The sequence below is a fragment of the Callorhinchus milii genome, unplaced genomic scaffold, assembly GCF_018977255.1.
Source record: "Callorhinchus milii isolate IMCB2004 unplaced genomic scaffold, IMCB_Cmil_1.0 Scaffold15, whole genome shotgun sequence".
NCBI classification, from domain to species: Eukaryota; Metazoa; Chordata; class Chondrichthyes; order Chimaeriformes; family Callorhinchidae; genus Callorhinchus; species Callorhinchus milii.
Window position 1 is genome coordinate 5,092,935 of NW_024704756.1, and position 18,511 is coordinate 5,111,445.

Sequence of the window (18,511 nt, forward strand, 5' to 3'; positions counted from 1 at the left end):
CTCACCTTTTCATAAGAACAGGTGGGTTTACCCTACTACAAGAAATGCCAACAAATTCATGTGCATTCTGTGTATGTGTCATCCCAGAACCTGTGTGACCTGTAGCTAATACTAATCACACAAAGAACTTGAAAATGAGACACTTTTTTAATGTCATCTTTTAAAAAGCAAAGTATCACATAGTGTACTGAAGACAATATTGTTATTGGTATTATTATTACTCTTATGGTCACCTCCTCCCTCCCCCAGGCTGGGTGTCAGGCACTGCCATTGTTAAGTGCTCGGAGACTCTACCCCACCTGAAGGGTACTGTGTAAATGTAAGTTGTTGTTGTTGTTGTGGTGGTAACCTATCAAGCTGAACAGATGGGTTATGGTCCCCACTTGATCTGCCCCAGTGGGCAGGTGAGCTTTCAGCCATTCTATCCCGGAATCCTTCTGCGCTGCCCCTTCCCTCCCCACCCTTAAAGTCCCCTTTACTTAAACTTTCTATCACCACACATTTAGTCACCTTTCTGCTCCCCGCACCCTACCCCCAACTCCACACACCCCTGGGTTCCCAGTTGGCTTTGAGACGCACTTCCTGATGTTGTGGTATATGAGTCAACCCAACATTTGATGAGCTGCCAAGTTCCAGTCTGAATGATTCCTTACAGACAATTGACTTACTCTCCAGTTCATGGTCAGCCTGAGCTTTTTGAAGTAAATTTGTTGTTCGTCTGTCACGCTCCTTGAAGATTCTCTTGCAAAAAAAATTGTTTCTACAGATACACTATGCTCACTTCAAAGATAGTTCTTCTGTGGCTTTATTGAAAAAAATCTTCAGACTGCCTGAGGTGATATCCAGTGTCGTATCCTAAATTTCCGTTCCAAGTTAATCACAATCAGGCTTCAAGCCTGTACAGTGCCTTTTTGTCAAAGGATGGAAAGTACCTTTGGAGACTGCAATTTGCTTTAGTCAGATGGGTGTCTGACATGTGTAAACCTATCACCACGTTTGCGTAAACTAATATGCATTCCATCTATGCATGGCAATTTTCATTTCTGAAATGCAGTGTGCATTCTCTACCTGGTTGGATGCACCGTGCTCACCTAATTTTAAGTTGGCAAGCACCAAGAGTGTATATTAGGATACTCTTGCTGGAGCTTAACCAACTAAAACTGCCGTTTGCTAGTGTGAGCACTGTTCGGCAAGCTTCCTGTGGCTAGGACCACCCTACCTTTTAGGTTTTATCTCCTCGTAAAAACACAAATTAACATGACACATTTTGTCAGCATTTGATACTTTTAATAATTTTTACAGTGTGTTACACAATTAATGATACAGGCCACATCGTACTGCCAAAGATTTTACATAAATGAAATAACATTAGTGCAACATTAAACACAATACACCCAAAATATACCAATAGGTTACATAAATTAATTCAAGCATGAAAAAAGGAAACGTTTATCAATAATTTAACATAAACTTCAGACAATATGCAAATTAGAAAATATAATGCTAATAAGAAGGAACAAAGAATTACTTCTGAGTGAAACAGTATTTAGATCGCATAAAGTGCCAATAAGGAACATAGCCTTATAAAGAAATATCTCCTTCAATAGGGTCTTTCCTCATTCTTTAGATCTGAACTACCCACAATACTGTATGACCTCAGACACTCTAATCAGATTCAAAGGGAAAAATCTTGAGGGGGACAATAAGATTCACTGATCTTATCATGACATCAGGAAAAGGGCCTGCAATTGTTACTTTCCTTCACATAGCAGCGAAAGGCTTTTTTTTGTTAGCTCATACATCAGACTCATTAGCCTCATATTTTAAAGCTCTGCGAGAAGCTCAGTAGTCATCAGAAAGTTAGGGAGTACCTTTCGATTTGCAGGAAAAACAAGTACCCTTCTTCAGCAAGGCCTCCAGCTGTTGGAAGTTTGTCTTAACAATGCCAATAAAAGCCATGAACATTTCCATTGTGTTTGAATCCAAATTTAAAAGCCATGACAATTAGCCATTTATTATAGTTTTATCAAATCTACTTATAATTGATCAGGAATTTCTGTTTTGAAAAAAATCAATAGACCAAACATTAGGTTCAAACCAGCATTAAATGCACTTACTGTATTTTTACCATGTAATTGGGGTGCTGAATAATAAGTCCTAATTGTATGCCTCTTTCCAGGAAAGTATATTGCACATTAATGCTGTTATATGTTGTTACTCCTAAATTTAATCTGTGCTGGAACGGAACCCGGGGACTTAATACTTGGATACCAATGTTTATACGTAATTGTCACCAATTAAACATGTGCATTTAGATGTAGTTATCTTCATAGCTGAAGCTGCCTAACCAGTTAGGTCATACTAACACACTGTTCCAACAATTATGGACTAATATTCTAATTTACAAGACAAATGAAGAACACTCCAGTGATACTCCACCTTTTTAGCTATTGATTGAACCAGTATTGCAAAGATAATAGCACTCCAGTGCAAGGGAAGACATAAATGTACCTCAATTAATGCACAGATAACAATAATAGTTTGAAGAGTCATATGACTCCACTTCTTAGAAATTTCAGATAGTACCTTCTAAATGCTTGGATGGCTTTCAGGAGAATGAAGTGTGTTTGTGAGGGAAAAGTAATTAGAAATTCTTCTTTCTACCCATTTGTAAGTATTGTGAAGATATTTTTATAACATTCCATTCAGTGCCAAGTAGGGCTACTAGTATAATAAAGGGTTATTATGGAAATTCCATCTACATAAAATAAATTTAAGTTGCAGGCTGAGAAAAGATACAAGTATAAAAAACATCATTAGGAACTATTAATTCTAAGGCTCAAGATGCTCCACAATCAAATCATAGGAAGTATATCCGGGGGGAAGCAGGGGAGGGGAGTGGACTGATTTGTTATATGTAGGTTCATCAGTTTTGAAAGTGATCTTTGTAAATTGCTCAAGGCAGGAATTCTGGCTGAAGGCAATTTGTTGGCGGCAGTGCAATCCACCTAGAGTTGATTTACAGCACATAATGTGGGGGGGGGGCAGTTTGCAGATGTGCGAGGAGAGAACAGCCAACTTTGTGCTTAGAAATCATTGGAATCTGGCTGCTCTTTTTTTCTGCAATCTTGTTGCTGGAGAAGCACATTGCTCTGGAATCCCAAAATATGGGATTCACAAATAAAAAGCAAATTGGTAAGTCAAACAGTAGGCATATCAGGAATGGAACAAGCAGACAACAACATTTGGAGAGGCTCTAAGTCCTGTATATAAAATAATTGGAGACCTTTTGAAAGACAAATGAAAATCAATGGTAGATGGGAGAATATGTTGCCAATGATGTATATTAAGCATAAGCTGTTTAATAGATTGAGCTTTAAATTGATTTATCACTAGATAATATTAAGGCTGGACAGTTGGCAGTGAATCTAGTGTGATTGTGGAGCAAGACAAGGAGATGGTATTAATATAATATGGGTTGTTACGTCTCTGAAAATATTATTTCACTCAATATTTATGGAAAAGAGAAAAATCAAGTGAAAATGCACGTCCTTGTGTTTGACTGGTTTCAGCATCCTAATACAAAAAGCCCTCTAGACCTAATCAATAAGAGTATTTTCCTTACTTTCAAATTAAACATCAGAATATATGCATCAAAGTTTGTTAAAAATGCTTTGCTACACATCAATAAGAACACATCACTGTGTCCACAACTCACTCGAAACAAAACTAAATGTATAACCTAAATGTATAACTGTTAGATTTCCATTATTATTGTTACATTTAGTAAATTATTTCAAGTCACTTTCTTAGTGCCATTAAAAAAATGATTTAAACTGAAAGAGTTAACTTTTTCTTCACTCTAATCTTATAGCTATTGTGAAAAATGCTTAACTCTGTTGGGCAGTGCAAGTTATATAATGATAATGGCTGGCATTTCTTGCAGGATTTAACTCAAATATATTAAGAGCATATATGAGAGCAAGAAACTGAGTGGAAGGGCATGCTCAGAAAAGAGATTTAATTGTTATTGTGGATAGACCTTATGAAACAATTAGTGCACTGTTTGACTGGAGTAGATTTAAAAGGCAAATGAGGTATTGGAATATAAAAGCAAAGAGGTGATGCTGTTGTTCTACATTCATCAGAACTTATATGCAGGTAAGAAATCTAAATAAATCTAAATAAAAAGCAAGTATTGTCAGCAATAAACGCCAAAATCTCAAAATGAATTCTTTCTCAGAAGCCCTAGTTAACGTGGTCATCTAATTGCATTAGGTTCCTGTGAATGTCAAATCATTTATAGAGTCTTAGAGGGTCTTTAGTAAAAGGTACAGTATATAGAATTTTAGCAATGAAAGAGTTGAGAAACATTTTCTAATGGCTTGCTACCTTTCAACAAATGTTTCATATCTAAAATTACTCTAGAGCGGTAGTGGACAAAGAGCAATCTCTCTTCAGAAAATAAATTGTACTCAATGTTGCATATAATGTGTTGCTAGATCATTCTGGAAAGGAAAGTTAATGGGTACAAAAACCCTCCATCTATGAATGAGGTTGATCTTCAATGTATTCAGAGTGAACCTGGATTTTGCCAACCACCAAATGCTTTCTCTAATTCTTGAGCCACATTCAGACAGAGATGATCATTATAGTGATTAGCAACAAGCTGAATTCCCAGAGGTAGCTTGTCTTTGCTCAGCCCAAGTGGACACTGAGTCACTGGCAGTCCAACCACATTAAAAACCGCTAAAACAGAAAGTCACAGTTAAGTTATTTAATAAAATTAAGGTTGCAAGTCTTAAAAATGTAAGGTTTCAAATTATTGCTAAACAAGTAACATTAAGATTAATGGTGCGAATGATATTTGATAACAAAGTAACATCATATTTTATTTTAACCTCGCATCCCCATTCGACGGTTGGAAAAAGAGATAGAAAAGTCTTAACTTCCTGGTTGTGGTGGCACCTCAATGCTACAAATGGTTGCCTACAAATAAGTAGGCAGTGAATATTTGTGAAGCTTATTGCAATGTTTCACCCTGATAAAGGGCTATGAAAATGAAAGTACTTTCCCAGCTCATAGTCATGATGCAGGATTTCTACTCCGGCCCAGGGGCAAATATCTCAATTACATACCTTGGAAAACCCAACCAGTGTCATTTTAAATTGAAAAGTGTACCATACAGAAAAGGCTCCTCTCTCGCTGCTGTGATTCACCTGAAGAAATTGGTGTAGATCTTGAAGATCACTCCAATCACTAAATATTTCTTAATACTTGTAAGTTGTAGGTGTCAGCATGTCTTAGCTGGTCGCACTCGCCTCTGAATCAAAAGGATGAGGGTTCAAGCCCCAGGTTCGGAATTTAAACTCATTCTAGGCTGACACTCCAGTGTAGTGTAGTACCCATTTACTTGTTGAACTGGAGGTTAAAGGTGCAATACAATAAAGAATCCACTGTACTACTTGAAGAGACAAAGGAAATTCTCATAGTATTCTGGCCAACATTTACCTCATATACTCTCCGAACAGTCCCCTGGATAAAATTGGTCAATCACTTCAACAACAAGATTACATTTGTATAGCGCCTTTCACGTCGGGAGGACATCCCAAGGTGCTGGACCGAGAACAGCATTTCAGACCCGAGCTGGGGTTGGGGGGGGGTAAGAGGGGTGGCCGATGGCATGGTCGAAGAGGAGTTTTTTTTTTAATATGTATAATATATATAGATATATATACATAATATGGCTGTTTGTGGGACACCACTGTATGACATCCCACAAAAATCCCTGACTGTCTAGCGCCCTGGGACATTTTTCCGACGTGAAGGGTGTCACACAAGTTTAATTTGTTGTTGTTTGCAAACAAATGCAAACTAATGCCTACCAAATGTACAGTTACTACAATAAATCCTTTTGACATTTTGAAAGCATAAAGAAGTATATTAAATGCAAGGATTGTTATGTATACATTTCCTGAAAGTGGATGCAGAATGCTGGCTCTGCCTGTGATTTGCCCCACGTTACTTTATAGGAGCTAAAGGTGCTATAATTATGTTATTGAGCCTTGATCCTTGGCAACAAAAGCTTTGAAACAATTTCCCCTTTCTTTATAAACCATAAACTGTTCTACTCGGAATTTTATTGTCAAGGAATGGTGGTAACTAAACTATTTACCTGTATATGCAAAGTTGAAGGGCATGAAAATGGGCTGGTGGTGCTTGGGAGCAATCTTGGGATGAGATGGGTATAAAAGCACACCATCAGCTCCCAGTAAATTGGTGAGCTCTGTCCGAAGGTTTTGACACATGTTTACCAGGTTGACGTTACCGGAGCGATTTACCTTAGCCCACGACTCTACTACACCGAGACCTAAATGTAGAAGGCAGAACAAACATTAAATACCAGCAACAGAACTTGTATTGCAGAAAAGGAGCCAAGCAAACAAAGATGCAGCAGAATTTCATAGTTACAGAGACCAAAGTGCATCCATAATTCTGAAAATTGCCTCAGTTTATAACTATGAAATGTTTACAGAAATATTTATAAAACATTCTCTTTGGTATAATAAATATCAATATAACTAAAATACAATATTCTGTAGAAAATGCTAAAAATCCAGTAATGTACATTGTTACAATAGTTATTCTAGAAGAAAAACTGAATCTGACAAAATAAATTATGCACATTAACGATGTTAATGCAGTAATAAATAATAGGTGGAAATTCCGACTCAATAGTAAGGAACATTATAGCAAAAGGGGTACTTGTCTGCTTGAACATCAATCAAGCCAATAATGCATTATGAAAGGCTGTCAATTTCTCACCAAAGTTGCTGTACATATAATAGCATCCTTTACATAACAAGTTGTTCTACAACATGAGCAGAACTTGCTTAGAAAAAAATATGAACTGTAAGATATGGTCTAATTTGGAATGCTCTAAGTGGTAATATGTATGGTTTTCAGATTTACTATACACCATACATTTCAAGGTCAGTTTGACTGAACAGTTTACTAAAAATTTATAGTTGAGGTGAAGTAGTCTGTCAATTCGATGTTTCTCTCATCTGATTCTATTGAAATGAACAATGCACATCACCATAGGGAGGTGTATTTGTCAGATCTATTAATTCTGGTTCTGCAAATGAATACCACAGATATTATGTGTAAGGTAGCCAAAACTCAAAGAATGGCTTTTCAAGTCGTTTATGGCAGGAAATACAGGACCATTAATCATAGGAATGTGTTTAACAAAGTTCACAGAACACGTGTACCTTCCTACAAAAGGAAAGGTGAGATGATTGAATCATTGCACAAACACTGCAAGCTACAACACAAGTTTATCTTTGTGCAGTAAACCTGAGCAAAACAAGTAATACAGGTACAGAAGCAAGACAAACAGTCCAACAACGGAGCAAGAAACTCCCAAGTCTGCAGTAAAAAAAATGGAGGTAATGCAATAAATGAGATTAAAGAGTAAATTAAAATTTAAGATGCATTGAAAAGTTCTTAATCTAATTGTTGTTGCTACTTTTTTTTAAGTTTAAGGTAAATATTACATCAATAAAGCTATCCTGATGTAAAAGTATGTTTTTAACCTTGCCACAAAACAGCACTCTGTTATCCTGCATAAAGATTGCTATATAAATGCTTATTTGTTGAGTATTTATTATTATAATGCACAAGCTGAAAATTTGCAACACTTTAGTTATACACCTGTTGTTAATCAGTTAAATGGCTAAGCATTTAAAATATGTAACTAAATACTATCTATAACAATGAAGGTGAAATTTGTTTAACCATGTACGCTTTACCTATAGCAGGAAATGTATGTGTTGAACATCCCAAAAGCCATTTCAGTAATTCCCATATCGGTATCACTTTCTTTCCATTGTTTCCCATCAGCTCGCTGAAGGATTGCTGTTCCTGATAAAAACAATGTCCAGTATAACTATTGAAATAACGCGTTCTTTTTAATAGATAAACTTGAAACTAGAATACAATCCTTCACGTCCAATATTTATGGAAACATTGTGCACATAATACGAGAACACCATAAATATGATTTGTTTAGATCCACAGAACCTGTTTCTTGTCCCCCTTCCCCCCAAAATTATAACAAGGCGGGCTAAAACTAGCCACTTGGCAGCACTTCTGAATTGTAAGGTTGCTACTCATATCACTTCCTGTGTGAAGTGACAGACATCAGGAACCCTTCTGCACATCAGTGTTGCTTCATAAAAACATAAGAATTAGGAGCAGGAGTAGACCATTCGGCCCCTCTAGCCTGCTCCGCCATTCAGTAAGATCGTGACTGATCTATTGTAACTCCACCTACCTGCCTTATCCCCATGTCCCTTTATCCACAAGAAATCTATCAATCTCAGTCTTGAATATGTTCAAGGACTGAGCATCTACAGCCCTTTGGGGTAGAGAATTCCATAAATTTTCTACCCTCTGAGTGAAGACATTTTTCCTCAACTCAGTGCGAAAGGGCTTAACCCTAATTTTAAGACTGTGACCCCTGGTTATAGTTTCTCCAACCAGGGGAAAAAGTCTCCCACTATCTATTCTGTTGTGCCCCTTAATAATCTTATAGGTTTCTATAAGATCACCTCTCATTCTTCTATATTCTAGAGAATATAGGCCTAAATTGCTCAACCTATCCTCATAACTCACCACCCTCATCCCTGGTACCAACCTAGTGAATCTATATTGTATCCCCTCCAAGGCGACTACATCCTTGCTTAAATAAGAGACAAAAACTGCACACAATACTCTAGGTGTGGTTTTACCAGAACCTTATACAGTTGCAGCAAGACTTCCCTACTCTTATATTCTAACCCTTTTGTAACAAATGCCAACATACCATTAGCCTTCCTAATTGCTTGCTGTACCTGCAAACTAACTTTTTGTGACTGGTGTACAAGGACACCCAAGTCCCTCTGAACGCTAACACTATCTAGTCTCTCCCCTTCTAAAAAATAATCTGCTCTACTGTTTTTGCCACCTAGGTGGATGACCTCACACTTCCCTACATTATACTTCATCTGCCACCTATTTGCCCACTCACCTAGCCTATTCTATATCTTGTTGCATTTTTTTAATGTCATCCTCGGTGTTTACTCTCCCTCCTAGTTTAGTGTCATCTGCGAATTTGGATATATTAAATTTGATGTCCTCATCTAGATCGTTGATGTCGATTGTAAATAGTTGAGGCCCAAGCACTGAGTCTTGTGGCACTCCACTAGCCACATCCCGCCAATCTGAAGGACCCGTTTATCCCTACTCTTTGTTTTCTTCCCATTAGCCATTCTTCAATCCATGCTAATATATTCCCCTTAATTCCATGGGCCCTAATCTTGTGGATCAACTTTTTATGCGGCAGCTTATCAAATGCCTTTTGGAAATCTAAATACACTACATCCACTGATTCCCCCCTATCTAATCTACTTGATATGTCCTCAAAAAAATCTAAAAGATTTGTTAAGCATGACTTCTTTTGTAAAGCCATGTTGACTCTGTCTAATCATATTGTGATCTTCTAAGTATCCCACTACGACATCCTTGATGAAGGATTCTAGAATTTTCCCTACCATAACCATTCCCTTCCCTACCATGGGCTTCCTGCCCATAACACACATGCGCAGCACACAGTAAGTGATGCCAACCATGCTTTCTTGGTCAAAGGAAGCCAGTCAGCTTCCTGAAGTGTACTTGAATGATTTTTAAGGGAAACTGTCAAATTGATTCTGCCTTCCAACATTTGGCAGCTTATTCTCATCATATTTAGAGGCCGGGTCTTGGGAGAACTGGGTAGTGGAGTGGGTTAACACACTGCCCTTTAAATTCTGGGAGTTGGAGTTTTATACACGGATATGTTAATGCTCATTTGTATAATTAGTGTAAATTAAATGCAAAATGCTGCAGATGCTAGAAATTTAAAACAAACACAGAGATCGCTGGGAACACTCAACAGGTCAGGCAGTTAAGTTCAGAATATCTTTTGTCACAAGATACAACTCAGAAAGTTACCTTTTCAGCGTTGTGTTCGAAGGACATCATTGCTGACCAAATCTGAAAAGCATACTTCATTTTGTGGATCTGAACATGTTGTACCTGAACACCATATTGTATTTCAAGAAAGTCAACTACCTGGAGGGGAAAAAACCCTACACATTAGAAGCACAATTTTATCAAGATTACTTAACTACCTCTGCTGAAGTTGACAGTAAGGAAAAACAATTATGTTCAGCCCATTAGTGTATTTTAAGATAACATTTCTAAGGATTATTATTATTAAATTATACAAATCCATGCAATCCCACAATTTAATATGGAGAATTCTAGAAGTTCAAACTCTCTAGCACATCTGAAATGCTGCACATAGGTGGGTAGATATCCCATCTTGGATGGACAATGTTGTGATACAGATTCAATGCTTATTTTAACTAATCATTGATATGTATGGACATCAACAATACAGAACAAAGATGGAAAGCTAGCCTGTAAGCAGCTTTTAAAAGTATTTGACAACTTAAATTAAGGTACTATCTGATTAGTTCTATCAATTATTGGAAAATAATCTAAATTTAAAAAGGTTAACACTTTCCTTATATGAATTAATAGTGAAACTGGCAAACTAAAAAAAACTGAGGTGTGATTTAAGTATAGAGAGTATGAGGTACAACAGCCATTGGAGATAACAGCTACTTTTGACAGGAAAAGGTTCTCTGGCTTTCCCCTTTTGGATAAACATTTTAGTGTACAGATTACAGCAAATAAGTTATACCACATGAACAATACCATATTTTACAGAAGGGATACAATTTTTAAGATTTCATTATACATAAATGCTCCGAAAGTACAGAGGATAGAGGATAGGTTTGGTTTTAAAAGGATTAGGATATTCCAAAGATAAAAGTGGCTCTCTCACATACTTTCCTTTGAACATCAGTCAGTTCTTTGTCAACTCTGGATAGAAATGGGGACCCGCCATCATGTTCCATGGAGTAGAATTTCATTTTCGAAATGGAAACTTTTTCATCAACCTTTATCCTTTTGTAAATAACGCAAAAAAATTCAATTGTTGCTCGGGAAACAGATCAAGCTATGAAATAAAACTAGAATAAAAGTTACAAATACAGTGGAATTCGCTTTCTGTGAGGTACACGATTTTAACTTTAACTCCTAGGTTAAAATACTTGGTGAGTTAACATTACTTCAAGTGAAACATTACATATTTTTATACAGCGTCAGCGGTGCTCCTCTGTTGGGCAGGAACGGTATTTCGGTTACCCTTAGACACCTCTTAAGGCGGACAAAATATCTGTCCCCAACATGACCAGCTTAACCAGTTTTCATTGTACTATAGTTTAATTTAAAAATACAAGTCTAAAATGTTTTTCTCCTTACTTGGAGATATTTGGACCAGCCATGACTTTCAACATTGGAATAAGATCCTCGGCGTAGCGGCATATAGGACCAGTACAAAGAAAATCGATTCTTTGATGCTCTGCATTTGGAAATTGACCGTTGTTAGGGACCAGACCTGAAAGCAGAGTATAAACACATTTGAGTCCTGACGAAGGGTCATCTACCTGAAACGTTAACTCATTTTCCACTCTCCATAGATGTTGCCTGACCTGCTGCATGTTTCCAGCGACTGTTTTTATTTCAGTTTTCTCCCACCAAACTTTACAGTATATTCTGTGAAGCGTTTTGAGACGTCTCGAAGATGTAATAAGGCGCTATATCAAATCCAAGAATTATTATTTCCAGCATCTGTAATATTTTGCGTTTTATAAACACTTGTTATTGTTTTAAATAGTACTTTCAACAGATATAGGATAGTGTAGTCAACTTGTAAGGCTGATGTGCCTGCTGTAGTCACAATTTTGCTTTAAGCAAATCACTTTTATAAAATACTTGATGCATGAATAACATATAATGGATCCTGGTATATCAAAATATATGTTCAGGTTTGAATACTGATGTTTGCTGTACAAAGCTGCTTGAGGCAAACAATGCTATTTTGCAGTGAAAGAGAATGATTTGTGTGTGGATTATTCAATGTTAATCTGTACGATAATTTCATACTGCAGAAAAGTTTGCCTCGTTTCCTCCACAAAATATACAGTCAATTCACTTTACAGTATTTTTGTGAGACGTCTTGAAGATGTGATAAGGCACTATATTGAATGCAAGGATTCTTATTATTTTATTATAAAGTCAGGAACTGTTGCTAGTCACGTTGTTGTCTTAAAATAAAACTTGATTGCAGAATTAAATATTGGAGACCAGGAATCACAGAAAATGAATACTCCTCTTGTATTCAACAAATAGATTAAGTGGATTTCAATTTTTTTTTAGGTCAGCTGGGAGAATGTCCCATGGCACTGAATCCTAGAATGCTAACCCTTTGTATTTGAAAAAATATAGATCTTAAGTTCAGTTTTATATACATACAAGTCAAAAATAGGAGTATAGCTTTAACAATATAAACTGACTTAAAGCTGGTTAATTTTACAGTAGTTTATTAACTAACCAAATGTAATTGCATTGCATGAAACTGTACTTGCAGCTGAAAGCCAGTTAATTGGCAGTGCTGATTTTCTGCCACCAGAGGGTGGAACATTACGTTGCAAACATTATTTTGCAAACAACTGATCAGTTATACACAGCTCTGCTTTAACTGAACTTCAGAAATTATTAATTACAATATTAAATGTAAACCGTGTACTAAAGTAGCTATTAAGATCCGTCTCACCTTAGTCATGTTAAGCGTGCTACATGCTGTATTTCGAAGGCAGAAACGTGAAAAAAGTACAAACTATATGGGACAAAATCCAGTGCAAGATTGTGAAACAGATGAACTCAACTAAAAATCCTAACCTGCTGAAGGCTTGTGTCCAAAGACACCATTAAAGAAGGCTGGCATCCGAATGCTTCCACCAATATCAGAACCTACTCCCATTAGCGACCCAGCTGCAGCAATAATGCATGCTTCACCACCTGTGAAAACAAATTAGCATTTGTTTTCTATGTCACTTTCCTTTTGGCTTATGAAATGAGTTTTAAAAAAAACAACAAACAACTCCAAAGATTACGGTTAGGTTTCCTCTTGATGCGTTTCCGTATGCAAAGAAAATTGTAAGACCTTTTGCAGTGAGCAACAAAAAAATCTCCCTTTTCCCAAAATTCAATATGAAGAATCAAAATAACTTAACCAAAAAAGCAAAAGAACGGTCTAAAATGGTAAATAACTCTGCAGTCCTTGTCTGATAGAGCTCTGGCTCTTGGGATTTAAGACATATCAACACCTCAATCTCACTGATGAGCCAGACTGCTAATGAAAATATATAATGCCTTGAATTGTTGCAGATAACCTGGATTTGCCAGGCATGATTCCTCACTTATATCCATCAACTTAAGAATAACAAATTTATGAAAATACTGACTGTCTGAACTGCATCCAAAACCTGCTCCCCAAGAAGAGGGCACATTAGCCCACTGACCCCTGACTGTCCCAGTCAATTCCTTGGATAAGTTATGTTCAGCACTGCTACAACTAAAACCAGCTAATCTCGATTCTATATTTGTGCACTCACCTGAGCTTCCTCCTACAATCCTATCCACGCTGTATGGGTTTCTGGTGATCCCATACAATTTGTTGTTCGATTCATACCACATGCAAAGTTCACTACAGTTTGTGACTCCTAATGGAATGGCACCAGCTTTTCTGAGGTTAGCCACAACAACGGCATCTGTCGTAGCAATTACATTCTTACGGTTTACAAGACCAGAGGAGTTGGGCAAGCCTGAAGGAGGAAAATATACAATATGTTAATATCACAAAGACAACAAAATATCCATCGATTTCATCGGTTTAGAATAATTTGTTCTGAATTTCAGATGATATATCCCTATAAAAGATGTTGTGGTATACGAAAGATCTTTACAAAGAAAGAATACTTTGTTTGAAGTATTGATCAGAAAATTCTAGATATAAATTTATAATAATAATCCTTGCATTTGATATAGCGCGTTTCACATCTTCTAGACGTCTCAAAGCCCTTCACAGAATACACTGTAAAGTGAATTGACTGTATATTTGTGGGCGAAACACAGATGTCCCACAAACAGTCGTGGATTGAAATGAACAATTTATTATTGTTTTTTTGAGGGATTATTATCAGGCATTTGGAGTAAGGAAACTTGCCCAAGGTTTCACCCTGCTGGAAATCGAACCCAGGTCTCACGCTTGCAAAGCGAGTGCTCTAACCACTGAGCTACAGGACTCCACAATATGTAATTAACTTCTGAACATGATTTAATTTTAAATGATTACAAAAAACTGGTACTTTTGGATTTCTTTTGGTCATGTCAGTGACTAGGAAAAGCAGTTTGAATTTGGGAGTGGCTCTACCATTTAAATAAGTCAACACTTAGATCTTAGATTAGGTCTAACCTGGAAACTACCTTCAGCTGTCTGATCCTAGAAAAACAAGAATGGCTGTCTGCTTCTTTTGACCCATTTACCAGATACGATATTAACCTCAATACTGTAGTACAAGTTTCAACAAGTATATGAATATAGATGCAATGGAAATTAAATGATGCAATGGCTTAAATTTCCCAAGAATTTCTCAAGCCTGCCACCAGTAGCCTAACTAAGGAAATTGTTTTTCGGCTTCTGTAAAAGTAGCCCTCTGGCTCAAGGGGATAACATTCAAGTATTTTATTAAGGGGGAAAAAGGGGAAGATAGAGGGGAAAGAATAAGTAAATATTCTCATTGATTTACCTTCCAATGAAAATGCCTCTTTGACTGTGAAAGGAACCCCTAGGAAAGGTACAGTTTCCTCCAGTGTTTTCTCATCTTCGCTCCCTTCAGCAAGCCAGTTGTCTACCTGCTGGGCCTCTGCCAAAGCATTTTCAAACCTATGTATTTCACAATATTATTATTTGAATTTTGTTTTCATGCCCTGCTTTTTCTACGTTTTGGGGGCATAGAAGTTAAATTGGTCGGTTTAATCAGTTTTTCTGGGAAACGAAACTTTTACATTGAATAGCTGAGATTAATGTATCTATGCACCAAATTTTCAGGGAACTGAAGCAGGCTGGTGTCCGCCGAGCGGAGGGAGCGGACAGCCTGATGTGGGATTAGGAGGTTGGAGAAGTAGGGGTGAGCAAGACCGTGGAAGGCTTTGAAGGTGAGAATGAGGGTTTTGTACTTGTTTCTCTGAGGAACGGGGAGCCAGTGAAGCTGGCAAGAATGGGGGTGATTGGTTCGCGGAGCCTGGTGCGGGAGAGGACACGAGCTGCAGAGTTTTGAATAATCTACAGTTTGTGGAGGAAAGAGTTGGAAAGCGCAACAAGCAGGCAATTGGCGTAGTTAAGCCAGAACGTGATGAAAGCGTGGATCAGTGTCTTGGCGGCCTGTGATGAGAGGCAGTGGCGGGGAATGTTGCGGAGGTGGAGAAAGGCAGACGGGTCATGGCACAAATGTGGGGTTTGAAGGATAGCTGGTAGTCGAAAAGGACACCGAGGTTTCGTATTGGTGAGGTGAAGAGTGCAGCCATGAATAGTGTTAATGTCAGCAGCTGAGGTGTGGAGGCACTGCCGAGAGCCAAGCAGGACAGCTTCTGTCTTGCCAACATTGAGCTGGAAGAAGTTGGCTCTCGTCCAGGACTTGATATTAGACAATTAGCCAGGACATCAATGGACTAGAGTCGAGGGTGAAACACACTAGAAACCCACTCCTTACCTCTCTGCAACGATGGCATTGACAATAGGATTGATAGCTCTGATCCTGTTGATGTACGCTTGTATTACTTCTATACACTTTACCTACAATAAAGAATAATATTGTTAAAGTTTTGCATGCTCCTTATAATTGTCCAGGTTCATTTGTCATAATCGCACTAAATAGGCTAAAAACATAGAAACATTTTTAAACTACAAGCAAGATAAAAATTAAAACATGAAAACTGCATGAAATAAAATGCCAGTCATGTAGATGACCATAGATGTCAATGCAGTGGTTTTTTGTTCCATAATTGATTACTTTATCCAAGTGTCTATTCATGTGTGATCAAAATGAGTGTGCTCCGGTTATTCCACCGGGACGGGTACATAATAGAGCCTGATCTTATCCAGATCAAATATCCACTCGAGCCACATGCTGTATTTCAGTTTGGGGAGATGGAGGAAGAAAGATAATGCACTGGATAATGTTAAGGAACAGGAACCTGTCTTACAAAGCCTCCTTCGCTTCTCAGCTTAGGAACGCCAAGTACATCCTAACTGAGCTCAGCTAACTCATCACCAAGTACAGAACTTGGTACCTTCCTGTGTCTATTATTACAGGGGATCAGAGCAATTGTTTAAATATAATAATCGTTACATTTGATATAGTTAATTAGCACATCATTGTGACATCTCAAAATGCTTCAGAGGATTTACTGTAAAGTGTAGTGACTGTGGATATTGTAGCGAACATGGCAAACCATTTAGGCACAGCAATGTCCCACACACAGCCAAGAAAAGAGTAACTAATTTGATGGGGGTGGGCTGCGTGGCCAGGATGTCACAAAGAAACTCTTCTCTTTGTCACTGGCAAATTTTGATGCGCAACCTGAACTGGCAGATGGAACCCTCTGTTTGATGTCTCTCATCTAAAGGATGGTGCCTCCGGCAGCGGTCCCCTCTCCCACCACTCCCAGAGTTGCACCGACTGGAGGAGCCTGGAATGGCTGAGCTCAAGGTCCCGATCTGAGCTCAAAGCCATGACTTTCTTGGTGCTAGCCAGGCTCCACTGGCTCCCTATCACCGAAAGGATTGATTTCAAGACCTTCACACTTGTCTTCAATTCCCTTCATGAGCCCTGACACCTTCTCTGACGTGCCTCTCCCGAACCCACTACCTGTGGCCTCCGCTCGACGACTTCCTGCCTGTCCCTTGTAACCTCCATTCATTCCACCATCGTTGGCTGCATTTTCAACCATTACGTCCCGAAACCTTGGGATTCTCTCCCTTGATCCCTCCGCCTTGCCCCATCCTTCCCCATCTTCCGGTCACACCTAAAGGCCTTCCTCTTTACTCGTGCCTACGGCCACCTCCCCCGGCTCGGAGTTGCGCTCTGCCACTTTCGAGTGCTCTGGGAACCCGACCCTGCGTGGCGGGGGGAGGGGAGGGTGGGGGGGGGGGGGGGGAGTGGGCTATGTAAATGGCAGTTGTTGTTGTTGTTAATAATAATCCTTGCATTTGATTTGGCACCTTATCACGTCATTGAGAGGGTCTCAAAGTGCTTCGCAGAATGTACTGTAAAGCGGAGGGGCCGTGTGGACCCCCAACAACCGCGACAACAGCCTGGGATCCACACAGCGCCCCTCCACGCCGGACGGCATCTGCGAGCGCCTCGCGGCAACGGATCCCGGGGGGATGGGGGGGGAGACGGGACGACGACGACGACTTGCGTTCAACACCGCGCCCCTGGCGGGAGGGGTCGCCCGCTTTCCGGTCGAAGCGACCGCCGAGACGGCGGGAGGCGAACTCGATGGACCTGGATCTTCTCCCGTCCCCGCCAAGAAAATTCTTACCTTCTCTCGGGAGCAGGTGGGCCCCCAATGATGATGATGCCGCCGCCGCCGCCGCCGCGGCCGCCAGCCAGAGGCCAGTCAGCTCATTGCCACACCCCACCCGGAGAGAGGGGGGGGGAGAGAGGGAGTAACAGCGCCTCCCGACAAGGAGTGAAGTGAACGGCCCCGAGGGCGACGGCCACGACCGACGACAGAGGGACAGACAGACACAGCTCGACGCGAGGAACTAACGCAATAAAAAAAAACCTGATCCCATTCGTTTTCTTTTTTTGACAGGGACTAAATCGCTCGGGCGTTGCCATTGGCCCCCGGCGGCGGCGGCGGCGGGGAGGAGGAGGAGGGCTTGTTGTTTACCTGTCGCCGCCGTATCCTGGAGGCCAGCTGTACCCCCGAGTGCAGGAGCAGCGGCTCGGTGGCCGGTGGGAGCGGGCGGCAGTTGTTGACCCGCCCGCCCCCGCGGCACCTCTGAGCCACCGACAGCAGCGCCAGGAGAAAGTTCGAGAAGGAGCGGAGAGAGAACGCGACGAGGCGCTCCAATGTCGAGCGCGCCATGGCCGGGCCTCCCCTCCGCCTGTCTCTGTGTGTGTGTGTGTGTGGGGGGTCTCTGGTCACTCGCTGCCGCCGTCGCCACGTCTCGCCTCGCGCCGCGGTTCGAAAACTAACGGTCGGACAACCGGATGGAACGCGCAGAGGCTGAGCGAGCCCGGCATGCACCGGGGCCCGGGGGGGGTGTCTGTACATGACGGTGTGTGTGTATATACATATATATATATATGTGTGTGTGTGTTTATGGAGCGGATAGAGATATGTGTGTGTGGGGGAGGGGGGAACATGTGTGAGAGCGAAAGGGATGTATGTGTTGTGTGGGAGTATGTATATATATATGTGTGTATATGTATGTGTGTATGTA

General features: G+C 39.9%; 1 protein-coding gene across 1 annotated transcript; it reads right to left on the minus strand.

Moving 5' to 3' along the window:
* Positions 1–1,270: 1,270 nt before the first annotated feature.
* Positions 1,271–18,291, minus strand: faah2a (fatty acid amide hydrolase 2a). Its single transcript, XM_007891848.2, has 11 exons — positions 17,956–18,291; positions 15,768–15,850; positions 14,805–14,941; positions 13,611–13,820; positions 12,895–13,014; positions 11,416–11,551; positions 10,941–11,058; positions 10,036–10,155; positions 7,815–7,926; positions 6,176–6,370; positions 1,271–4,749 (listed from the first exon to the last, which is right to left on the minus strand). The coding sequence occupies exons 1-11, from the start codon at positions 18,151–18,153 to the stop codon at positions 4,574–4,576; spliced, it is 1,605 nt and encodes a 534-aa protein (XP_007890039.2). The 5' UTR covers positions 18,154–18,291; the 3' UTR covers positions 1,271–4,573.
* Between the last annotated feature and the right edge of the window lie 220 nt (positions 18,292–18,511).